Here is a 13,200-nt window from a genome sequence, read left to right as displayed (position 1 = left end):
CAAACAGGGCCTACAAAATTGGATTGCATATTCTTCATTTGTATAGGTGGCTTTTTTGTGTGAAAGTGGAAATACAAAACATGGTCTTCTAATAGGTTTTTTGGTGTCTGTGACCATAGCCATTTTGATGTTGGTTTACATAAATCAGTCGGTCACTTTAATTATTTAGTCCACTTTTACCTTGCTTTGCTTCGCATCACCTACATAACAAAGATTTACTTCCAGCTGAAGAATAGTGGTTGTACATCATTATAAAGCCATTTAATTAAGAGAATAACAAGAAATATCAGTACTTTAAGGTGCCAAGTGTTCCAAATTTATTTAAATATAAGGAAAACGTTTGTGTATCCAGTTCTCAGGGGTGAATTTTTGACACTACCTATTATGTACGTAAATACTTGTGAAGTAAATAACACATTTGCTTTGAATCTTGTGAAATAAGTCTAATATCTACTTTGAATCTTCTTAAAGTGAAAGTTTTTGTAAAATAAATTTTTTGAAAGCAAGAGGGAACAGACTTGGAAGTGATAAATACTTAAACTCATAAATAAGGAAAATAACTGTACTTTCAGAATAATAACATCTTTGTATTAGAGATTATTATTTTTTGTGAAAATGTAGTTACTATGTGAGAGATTATATTGAAGATGAAAAGACCCAACTGTAGGCAGGTAAATCTATGGGACTTTTGTATCAGCAGGCACTGGAGACTTGGGTTTTACACCACTGCTTGGGTTAGCTAATCTTCAAGTGAAATGCAAAATAAGCAAAACAATTCAAGATTAATATGCACTTGTCAGTAAAAAGCCCTTGTTGAGGAATGTAGGGTTCAGATGTGAATCAAAGGGAAGTCTCTTGGTACCCGACACAAGATACAAAATGGGGAGTTAGAGGTCCTGGTGAAAGTAACTTAGAGTAAAGGGGGTTTTAGAGGAGTCAATCCTCATAAGATTAACTTGAAGAGGGTTTTAGAGGAGATCAAGCCTCATTAAGGATAAACTTGAGATAAGTCAAACAATGTAAAACTACTAAAAAAACAATTGTCTCTGCTCTATTTGATCTGCTTCTTTGCATTTAAAAAAAAAAAAGCTGAGATTGAATATGCAGAGGCTCAAGGGTGTTAGTATTACTAACAGCACTACCAGACAACGATCAACGCTGTCATCTTGGAACTTGTTGGAATTTTCAAGAGGAAGTCAGGGATGCAGTAAGAAATCTAAAAGGGAAATTATGAAACAAGTGCAGGTTAACCACTCCCCCTGTACCCCTACATGGTTAAGTGGAATTTGCAGGTATAAGTGTTCATAGTGAGCCATGTGATGGTGAATTGCAAATGTAAACAGAAAAACTGGCTTAAAATGTGAAAATAGAACAATAAAAGGTAAATCCTGTACTAATGATTTAATTACACCAGCTACTTGTTAAAGTGGTAGGTGATTTTAAAGTGTTTAAAATAACAGGAAGCATTGGTTACAGCCTTAGTAAAACCATGTTTTGTTTTTAGTCAAATTTAGTCAATATGATACTGATATGTGTATGCATGCATGTATAATTTTACTGTCCTTAATGATTCATATAACTTGACTTTAAAAATTTTTTGCATTCATTGTAGACTGTGTTTCTTTCATAATTACTTGGTGGTGTTTCTGTGTTTGGTTTTGTTGATGTTTTTTTAAGCCATAAATATAAACAAACACACACATTTGAAGACATACTGTATATGCAGAATTAATGTTAATTTTATTTTTTATGTAGGTAACAAATGTAAATATTGGGTAAGTGCCAGTGAAGGGGATATCTTCCTGAGCTGGTCCAATGGGAATGTTACCAAGGAGAACAAATTAATGCTGCTGCTACTGTCGCATATCGATGGATAGGTTAGGGGCTTACTGCTTCACCATGTAGACCATGATACAGGATGGCAGGAGTAAAACAGTGTCAATATAAACTAACTGCTTATACAAGATATGAATTGTTCACAGGTAAGTTCAGTACCGAAGCTCTGTATAGTACTTACTTCTCCGTTACATAAGTTCACTAAGCTCCATAATAGATCTCCTATATCTAAGCTATTCATTCTAACTTGATATGCACCCACAAGGTAAAACTGTCTGTCTTTGGACTGTTTTTAAGGATCTCCAAAATCTTCCTATCTGAAAAATGGCAACATATCTGCTCATGACTGGCTCCAAGGTAAAACCTAGCCCCTATCATGAAAAGTGATTACATGTGACATTCTTCTACTTTAAGTTATTAACCTATTCCATAAAAGTGGCCAAAAGGATAAGAATGGTATCAGCAGTTCTCAACTCCTTATTGAATCATTCTGTAAGAAGCACAGACTGAATCTCAATAAAAACTAGTAAGAAAAGAAGTCCTTTAACTATAATATAAACTGTTGATACACATTAATAAAATTACCATTGATATTAAGTTGACCAATATTGTCTTCAGGTTCTCTGCCTTGTACATCTCATACATAATAAATATACATGAAAGTAACAAATTTAAAGGCAATTATTTTACAACAGTATCAGACTACTGTATGTAATTAGCTTATTGTGCTTGTCCCTTTTCCCATTACAGTTAAATTAAATCTATAACAAAAATGTCTAAATGCCTTATGAGCTAAGAATTATATGTCTAGGATATCGAGGTAGGGACTTAAGTCAAAAGCTATACAATTCTGTGTATTACGGTGGGAAATACTCATCATGAGATTTTTCTACGTACATAGAGTAATACTTGTAAATAAATGCTAAAATATTTCCTAAAGCAAAATGTATTTACAGGGCTTATTCATTTACTCTACCTGGCTTCTCTTGACTTGATCAACAAAGTTCAGTTACAATTATCTTTTTTGGGGCTAAATTTATCTAATGACTTTATTGCTACTATTAGACTGTATTTCTTCCTGAAACCACAGCACCTTAAAGTTTGTTATATGCCTAAAAATTTAATGTGTTAAAACAGGAAATTTTGGCTTTAAACACTTGTTATGATAATTTTGTTTTTATGTATACAGAGCAAATAACAAAAAGCATTTCAATGTATTTAATGTATGCGAATGAATGCCAATACATTATCATTACATCTCCCAATGGGCCAGAAACAAACTCACGGTCATAATGACTGACCGGGTGCTCTATCAAGTACAAAATGAAGGCAACAATTCTATCAGTAATATTGTTATTATAATTATTATTATTATTATTATACCCTTCTGATGTGTCTACCAAAGGCCGAGTCTAACAAAGCCACTCCACTGTAGCTGCCAGCATTACCTAACTAGATCCACCAGGTTGAAAGTTAAAAGTAACTGTTCCAGACCATTCATTAGCATGTGGCTGCAGGCGTTAGGGCAAGCTACGGTAGAGCGCCAGGACTCCTAATTACAATGATGATCTAAGGCACAGTTCGAGAAAGAGCTACTTGTTACTAAGAATGATATCTTAGTATAAGGCTCAGAAACCAGTAGAAAAGTTGGGAAGGCATATTTTGGAGCAGGCATACCAACCTAATATTACTCAGGCCAACTCCTGGCCTAATATAGCAGCCTTAATCTGGCCAAGTACATGGCATTGAGCTCTAGCATTGTAAAGCTAGCTAACAGATACATGTGGGGAATTCCATTCTATTAATATCAGCTTCAGCAGGATATCAGTCTCCACAACTCAACTACTGTCTCTTGATTCATTTACATAGTAGTATTCAGTTTTTAATGATTAATACTATATAATTGTGAGGCTAAATTACCTTACAAGTCATCACATGGCACTAAGTTAAAAGACCTCATATAACAAATTCTATATAATTCAGCATTTATCAAAAGGCTGATTTCAAAATAGTTGTACTGGACAGACAAGCTGCATCACAGTCTGAGGATTCTTCTACTACTCATTTCCTGTAAATTTTAATGAATTTCTTCCTCAACATGTATCTGTCATTCACTCGTGTTGCATCGGGTTGCAAAAACCTTGTATGCTAACCTTTCAACGGACAAAATGTTGAAAGTTAACTTGAATGGGAATGAGTCTCACTTGTCTGTAACAATGGTGTTGGATTTTATGCAGATTTCATCTGTATCACAAAAATCTTCAAATACTGTACTGTACTGAAAATTACATACGTACCTACTAATTTGGTACAGTATTGTGCATAAAACAAAATCCTATAAAGAACTATTCTAAAATCAATGCACACAACTAGTCAATACCTAGTAGTAGTAGTGTATTGAAAGTCTTTAAAAGCAGTAATATCACCTATAACGCAGACTTATCTTAAAAGAGCTACCTAATGTTTCTAACAGAAGGTTTTAATATTTTAGAAGAAAGAAACTATGGCCTACCCGCTCAACAGATATCTACAATGTATGGCGAATATACAAGATCACTTGTATTTACATGAAAATTGAATTTTACATTTAATGTAATCTTAACCTAGATAATACAATTTGTACAACAGACCTCTATGATTTTACTAAGCATAGAAGGCATCCGAGCCATGCATGCATTGTTAATCAGGAGAAGCCCACTTTTCTTTTAATTTGTCCAATTGTCAATTTCTTTGTTCTACAATTAACTGCACAGTCAAAGACTGTCAAATATATAGAATAAAGAAAAGTGAAAAAAATTCCAATGATATTTAAATTTAATGCTAAATGTAAATTTCCTTTAATTCTTTTAACATGTGCTGTTAACAAAGTGCCAAGCACGTAAACTCTACTAGTTCACTACAACCCTGCTTGCAGGATTCCTTGACGGCACATTACAATCACGAGCAGTCAGTATGTTGGGGAAAGGGGGTGGGGATGTCTAACAAAGATGGCAATATACCTGACACCATGCATGCGATGTCAGTGCTGCTGTGTGATGTGTAAGAGAACCACAGAATCCCATTTGACCAAGGGGACAGCCTTTCTACACAGCACACAACACCACCATTGCTTTCTCTCCACAAAAGTGTAATGCTTGTACATATTTGTATACTGGCTGCAATAACATAAGTCAACATGGATAAATAAGTACTTTACCTTCTAAATAACTCTTCTTATCAACTAGTCATGATTCCTTCCCTCTCAGTCAATGTATGAAAAGTTTACAGAATGTAGTTTCATTAAATGTAATATGAAAATTCATGTCAAATACTACAAATGATTCTATGAAGGATGAAAGTAACATCATGACAATGACACTGAGGGGTGTGGAAAATTTGGTCTAAGCCATGGAGACAGAGTGTTTTGCAAACATTCAAGTCCTATATTTTTACATATCTGGTCATGGCTTATCCCAGGCAATCTATGCTGTATACTATACTGTCTTTAAAAGTTTAATAACCTTAAAAAATTCTCATATAATAGCATTTATGGTACAGTATTAACATCACTTTCACTGAATGTATATTAATACCAAAACAGCAGTTCAACTCCTTTAATATTTTTATTTAACAACAGTGAATTAACATTTTATTTTCTTTTTCCTTTTTTTCAAAATAATGTCACACTACCATATAACAACCACTCTAATACTGCCACACCAGTTTATTTAGATACTTCTCGGAATGGCCAATACAGTTTATGATCTGGGTTTCTTAACAAAGGACAATGCACAATGAAGAGGTTTCAAATTGTACTCAATACAGATCATTGTTCAGTTGGTCCACAGGTGATTTCTTTTCCAAGTTTTTGAGGTATTCTTTACTATCCCAAACTTGCAGCTGCATTTTCTCACACTCAAAACATCACGCTGCAACAAACACTTTTTGAAATGTTATAAATTATGTGCCTTTGCAAAATTCTGACAGTGTTCATCATTGAAATAATGTTTAGATTATGTACAATTATTTTTTTCCTTTTCACAGACTTCATTGTTCATCTTCTGGCTCCCTCCATTGTTCATTAGCCCATTCAGGCAACTTTGTTTCAAACTGCCAACCAGGACCCTGAAAGCAAGCATACATGATTACATATACTCTATAAAAAAACAGGGTATGTGAAGCTTTAAAGGTAAGTAAACTGTTATTGTTTGGCAGAATATAAGATTAACAAGGAAATACCCTGTTTTTTTTTTCTAAATAGTTCAGAAAAAAATTATCTTTGGTTTTTAGATTTTTTTAAAGAAGATTAATGACAAATTACAGTTATCTCATGGATATACAACAAAAGGCACCCAGGAATAACTACCTCTGCCAAGGCAGTTAGTATGGTTACCCAATTATGTACTCTGTATAACTTTTTGTTTTTAACTAATAAAGGAAATTATAATTTTCATGTTAAATACATATAGTAGCAAAACCATGAAGTGAAGCACAGAGGCAAAACCAGAATGTAGCCAAGTGTTCAATAAATTAAAGGGAACCTTGAAAATAATATTAGAAATCCATTCTTAAGTTTCCTAGTAATCCTGTCTATGTCCAAAGGAACCAAGAAGATAACTAACTTAGGTGAGGAAAAGACTTCAGTTATCAGATTTTCTGCAAGCAGTAACTTTCTATATACAAACAAAGAGTATACTTACACAATATTTAAGAGCATGTAGATACATAACCAAATCTTTGGGTTTTGGATCACGATACCTCACTTTACACTCGTAACAATGTTCATCAACCGTCATAAGGCGAGCTTGGTAACTATAATCTCTTGCTCCTTCACTTGTTTGTGTACCTGCAGATACAACATTAGTAGAGTCATTTCCAACCAACCCACTGTTGCAACCTGAAATGTTGAGAACAAATTAGGGTGGAATTCCACTTTGAAAATCAAGTTGGTCAATTTATTTTACTTTCTGGCAAAAGTCAGTTTCACAGAGGAGAGAAGTGTAATAAAATTGGTTATATAAATGAATATATGTGAAAAATGCAGTTTTCATTTTCATACTATGGCTTGGTACATCATCATCATGCTCAGCATAGTTGCTAACTGCAGCACTGGTACTGTTTCTCTATGATTCTCAATATTGCTTCATGGCATTCATTTTACTTTGTGTTCTGTCAACTTTCCTTCCTTCAATTCACTGAGGTAGGCACCTTATATTCTTGTCTTGTATACAGAACAGAAGCTGTACAGCTAAAACTGGCTGTTCAGCCATGCATGCCTTTGACCTATGAGTAGATACCTCCTAATTTTTTTGTCTATTTTGTCAGTGCTACATTGAATAGCTCCCTGGCTTTGCTTTGCCTTGGTTTTTGGAATCTTCTTAATTTAAATTTGATTTAAATGAACTTTATCCTGAAAGCACCTCCAGTTTCTACAGTACAAAAATCCATTGGTACAGCATTTATTAGTCTGGCAATCCCAGTTGTACAGCAGTTTGGTCAAAATTCCAGTAGCTTAAATCTTACAGTAAGCATAGCAGTGTAATATATTTCCATTAGGATATATAATGTTAGGCATTAAGTTTAATTTTTTAGCTGAACATAGGAATATTGTGTATATAAATTTTGCTACTGGAGACACAGCATTTCATCAACTTGATCTAAATTTTGACCAAAATCACTATTGTGTATATAATGTATTATATAAAGTAATAATTGTTTAATATTTAACTCAATTTTCAAATGTTAATAAGAGATAATAATATATAATACTGGATGTTAGTAAACAAAATGTTTACGTTAACAACATGCAGTCTACTTTCAAGTTTTAATGTACTCTTACTATTTGGCTCTGCATAATTCCCAGATTGTTTTAATATATACTTCACTGTAAGGTGCTCTGTATAATTCCTAAATTGTCCTATAATGTACTTCCCTGTATACTTTCCTTTAAGGTTTGAGTTTAGATTTTAGTGCTATACAGTCTGGTTAGGTTATACGTATTTAGTTTTAGCAACTGTTTTAAACCTTTAAAACTCTATGATAGGCTACAACATAACATGGTTGTTCTCGTAACAATAAACAAATAGAAAAGTGATTATTTATTATCATAATTTGTAAAATGACCAAAATACTTCCATAAAGAATGATGTTATGGTAAATGTGTCTTATGCACTATCCTTCCAATTGGATATTGTAGCTATTTATCCTAGTGTAATGGGAGAATCTCAGTCTCTCTCTCTCTCTCTCTCTCTCTCTAATAATTTTTTTTTCTTTACACACAATGTGCCCATTATCCGCAAAATAAGTTTTTCTTTTTTTCCTTTATACAATATTCCCATAGATTAGTGAAAAAATTTTAATTAATTTTTTTCCCCTTTACACACAATATTCTCATAAATTAGTGGGGAAATTTTATCTATCATCACATACATTGTTTTTTATCCCCAAAATGTTTTTTTTTTTTTTCTATCTTTTTCTTTACACATATGCCCCTAGATTAGTGAAGGTATTGTATCTCTATCGCTACATTAATTACATTGTCAATTCTTTGGTTGCTTCCAGTGCCATACATCAGGATTGTCAATTCGTAGGTTGCTCTAGTGCTATACTGTTACATCCAGAAGGTACTGTAGTTTCGAGTGTTAAGGAAACTTTCCACTGTGACTGAACAGTGGTTATTCTTCCTTTGCACACCATTGTTCCTTGTCTGTAATACTTCCCATTATCAGAAAAGTTTATTGCTAATCCATTATTTTACACATGCAGTAGTTGATTCGTTTGAAACTGTAGTATATACAGGTATGTACTTGGTAAACATTGACCTCTGTAGATTTACTGTTGCATTCCCCAAAGGGCCTGGAGACTTTCCACTGCTGGCTCTTTATGACACATTCTCTAGGGTAGGGATGATGAAAAGGCAGCAGGATAATGGAGGCTGATTCTTCCTTCTTAGTTGTCATGGACTTTGTTTCTGAGACTTTCATTGCACCTGCAAGATGCTTATGTGGCAGAATATGGCCTAGAAGGGTTTCTGTCAGTCATCAACAGCATAAGATGAGACCTTGCACAGACCACCACAACAAAAGACTTCCTGACCAATGCTACATAATAAGTGGAAAGCAAAGAATTTCAGGGGTTTCTTCAAACATCCACAGGGAGTCCAGCACACACAGAATTTCAGTCCTGAACACTGTTTTTCTACCAAGCTCTTAAACTGAAAGTTATGTTGTTTCCAAGGCTGCTCTTTGCAGACTTGGCATGTGTACTCTCCCGTAAGAGGACTCAAGCTACCGTGTCCAGTTATACTGTTTCCTGCTAACACTGCATCATTTCTCTGTTGGGAAGGAGGTCAAATGGAATGCTTCAGCATAAATGGACCCTGTTTACGAGTACCCTTAGGATCATTACTGTACAACTCAATTCTGGTACAGAAAATTATTCCACATTCTCAGGACTAACGTGATAACACCCCACCAGCCTGGCATTCAAAAGATCCTGTCTACCGTTCACAGTCCCCACCCGCTCTCCATCCCTAGATGACAATACTACAATATGCCAATTTCCTTTTGCTCATACAATACTTGGAGAAATCATGAATGGAGGATCATGCAGGATCAGACAAGAAGAAGAAAGGAGACAGAAAAGAGTGAGATGAAGAAACCAGGAAGAATTAAGGGTCCAACAATAGAGAGAGGGAGATGAAATTTGCAGGTAACAGGAAGCAGACTGCTACAATGCCTTTCTGCAAATGCTAGTCCCCTCATATAGCAAGCAACTACAGGAAGCCCCAGTGGGCCTCCTTCACACCTGCAGCTCCTACCTCTACACCAGAGGGTGCAGTGACCCTCGTCAGCACCCCTTTACAGAAAACAATCACCCAGAAGCAACTTCTCAATTTTTTTACGAATGGAAACATCGATGGGACGATTATTCACTCTACAGTGACACCTGCCTTAGGATTCTTCATAGCCACTCTTACCTTAGCTGAGAGAGCCTGTTAAGCGAGAATCCAAGTTCACGAAGGTGTCCGAACACTACTGCTGTCATATAGCCATTGTAAAGAGTTGGCCATTATTCTGTCGAGTTTCCCAAACCTATTCTGGATGTTAACCCATGTCAAAGGTATTCAAAGCTGCCTATTCATGCCACCACTTTCACTTTTTTTTTATTTGTGCGAGTTTAAGGACGTGTTGTTCTCCAAGGAAGAACTGAAGAAAGCCCCACTCAAGCTGATGGAAGGACCCCCTATGCAAATCCATGTTAAGGAAGATTACGTACCTTTTGCTGCCAATGTACTTGTCAGATACCATATGCCTTCAGGGAACAAATCTAGGCAGTGCTAGAGTTCATGGTAGATCTCGGCATCATTAAGCCTGCTGGTACGAACCCTCAGACTGGTGTTATCAGTCTGTCGTAATAGCCCCAAGGACTCACCACTGACATAAAAAACCTCAACAGCCAAATAAAACATCCAGTCCACCCGTCACCCTCTGGTGTTGCAACATTGATTTGAAGGCCAAGTTCTTCACTACTGCAGATGCCATGTACGGGTGGTACTGGCAAATATAACTTGCAGTGGAGGATCAAAAGTTAACCAGAATCATAACACCTATGGCCAATTCCAGCATTGCAGAGGTCCAGTGGGATTTGTGGCCTCAGGAGGCACATATTGCTTCGAGGAGACAAGGCTCTGCAAGGTGTCCAGAATTGTGTTAAGGTAGTCGATGACATCCTGCTGTTCAACGAGGATTTCTCCAGCTCCTATAACGAATCTAGGAGATTTTGACAAAGTTGCTGCAAGTTTGGCATCACACTTAACCAGGACACATTTGTGGTCGCTGCTCCAGTGTTATCTTCTGTGGATTTCAGATCTCCAAAGTAGGCTTTTCAGTTGGCCCTGACAAAGTAACAGTAATCAAGGACTTCCCTACACCAATGAATTTTACAGATCTTTGGTCATTCTTAGGACAAATGAACCAATTAGCCTATCAGACCCCTTATGAGCCCCAAGAGACAACCAGTCCTTGCCTGGCTCCTTTGATTCAGCCCTCCCAGTTATCCTACAAACTGATGCTTGTCAACTCAATGATCTAGGATATGCCCTTCTACAGGACCACAGCAATGGAACACTCCACTTAGTACAGTGTGGCTCTTGTTTCCTCGCAGATGCCAAAACACACTATGCCAGTTAGTTGTCCAAAGGCAAATTATACCCGACAGGCCTCCAATATTTTACGTTGATGACAGACCATCGCCCATGGGTGCCAATTCTCAACCATTACAATTTGGATGTGGTCGAGAATCCCAAATTACAACTTTTCAAGGAGAAAATCTCACCTTATCTGTTCACAGCCATGTGGCATACTGGCAAGTAACTTGGCATATCCAACACCCTGTTGCATGCCCCCATCAGCTAGCTCACACCATAGGATGAAACCAACTGTGTTGAGGCTGGGAATTACATCAGGACCATCGCCACTGTTTTGCAGCAGCCCAAGAAGACAATGCCTCACTCCAGGAAGCCAATAAGATTATTCAAGATCTTCATGCCTCAGTGAGGGAGGACAAATTGTACAGTTGTCTTCGAGACTGCATGCTCTCAGGATTTCCTACAAATTGTTACAACTTACATAATTCGTTGCTCTCATTCTAGAAACCAGAAACTACAGGATAGCATCTCAGTCGACAGTGAACGAACGTGTACTTTATGTAGCAAGGATTGTAGTTCCTGGCGCCCTATACTGCTGCACTCATCAAGACTCCATGACAGGCACAGAGAAATAGAGGCCACAAAGCCACGGGCATTACAGATTGTTTACTGGCCAGGAATCAACTCAACATTGCAAGTATAGTTCAGACTTGTGAGCCTTGCCAGGTTTTACAACCCAGCCTCCAGCAGGAAACTTGAAATGGCAACCACCTTACTAGGCCCTTTGAGCCTGTGTCAGAGGACATTTTCAATGTCACAGGGAAGTCATTCCTTGTTGTGACTGACAGGCTTTCTGGCTGTCCTGTGGTTGTCCTATGCTACTGTGACACTACCACCTCTGTAACATTAAGGATCTTCTGCAGATATTTTAGGGAAGTTGGTGTCCCACTTCGCTCAATTCACCAGCCGTGAATTCAGGGATTTCATGAAGCGATGGGGAGTACATCATCTCCTTACTTCTCCGCATTGCCCGCAGTCCAGTGGCCATGCCAAGGCCGCTGTGAAGCATCTTATACTGAAGACAGCACCCTGCAGTATCATCAACTGTGAAAACTTTGACCATGGCCTCTTGGAATGACAGAACACTCCAAATTTCATGGGCTGCTCCCCTGCATAAATCCTATATGTCCACCCATTTGCTCCTGTGTGCCTGCTCATCCTCATTCATTCTCACTGGAATGGCTCAAGAAAGCTGAGGATTGCAATAGCCATGCTGCCACTAGAGCTGAACTTGTAAAGGGGTCATACAATCAACATGCATGTCCTCTGCCCAGGGTAGAAGTCAGGTTCCAAGATCCAACTTCTCACTGTTGGGAGAGCCATGAGCCCTGCCAGGTCAAGGGACTATGAGGTACGTCTACCCAGCAGATGAGTATACTGGAGGAACCAACGATCCCTGTACCTAGTACCATCCTATGGCACTGACCCTTTACCTCACATCCCTGTAAACCTTTACATGTACACAAGAGTCCTCCAACAACCCCATGTAGATCTCCCAATTTTCCATGCTTAAGCGTGAAGGGGAAGGTGTATGTACTATAATCTACTTGTAACATGTATTTGTCAATGTATACTGTATTTTTGCATCCTAGTTATACAACTGAACACATTCAAATCCAATGTGTAGCAGTATGCCACTTCCCCTCCCCGATTTCAGTTGCTCAAATGTATTGTCCTTGTACTGTAACCTTAGCTAATAAAGAACCTACATTTTAGATGAACTTGATTCATGTCTCATCCCAACCAACACTTCTAGGTAGTACTGAATTTATATTCTTTTGGCTCCTATTTTCATGGCTTGTACTTTCATCTCATCTCTCATCTTCCTGTTCCTCTTCATTTATTCTTCAGCTGTCTGGCCCTTTGGAGATGTATAATTTCCAGGTCCTTTGGGTTCTTCTTCCACTGCAGTCCCTTTACTTGTAAGTGATCCTTTGCCTTGCCCTTGTCAGTTCCCCCTGATTTCCTAAGACTAGAATTCTCATAGCTTCATCTTCCTTTCTTGGCTTCACCCAGTGATAATTCATGCCATTTTATGATGAATGAAGTTTTATTAACAATGATTTTACAAACCCATTCATCATAAAATCCAGTGCCCCCTTCCCTCTTCAGATGTAATTTGGCACTGATGTATGAAATATTAGTAGAGTATCCATGAAGATCTAATCAAGAGTTGG

At 37.2% G+C, this 13,200-nt stretch overlaps 2 protein-coding genes across 2 annotated transcripts in view; one reads left to right on the top strand and one right to left on the bottom strand.

Annotated features, from left to right (window-relative positions):
- LOC135200503 (pseudouridylate synthase RPUSD2-like) overlaps positions 1 to 13,200 on the top strand; it is a 258,696-nt gene that overhangs the window by 231,217 nt on the left and 14,279 nt on the right. The gene's annotated exons all lie outside the window — the stretch shown is intronic.
- On the bottom strand, positions 5,748 to 6,712 carry LOC135200824 (pseudouridylate synthase RPUSD2-like; the record flags this gene model as incomplete). The annotated part of the gene is given in 2 exon segments (XM_064229498.1): positions 5,748 to 5,940; positions 6,516 to 6,712. Coding segments are annotated over 2 exon segments (275 nt in total), but the record flags the coding sequence as incomplete, so codon positions are not given.

This window comes from Macrobrachium nipponense, chromosome 27 (genome assembly GCF_015104395.2).
Source record: "Macrobrachium nipponense isolate FS-2020 chromosome 27, ASM1510439v2, whole genome shotgun sequence".
Lineage (NCBI taxonomy): Eukaryota > Metazoa > Arthropoda > Malacostraca > Decapoda > Palaemonidae > Macrobrachium > Macrobrachium nipponense.
Note: the sequence above shows the minus strand (reverse complement) of the source record. Positions and strands in the feature narration are given on the sequence as shown.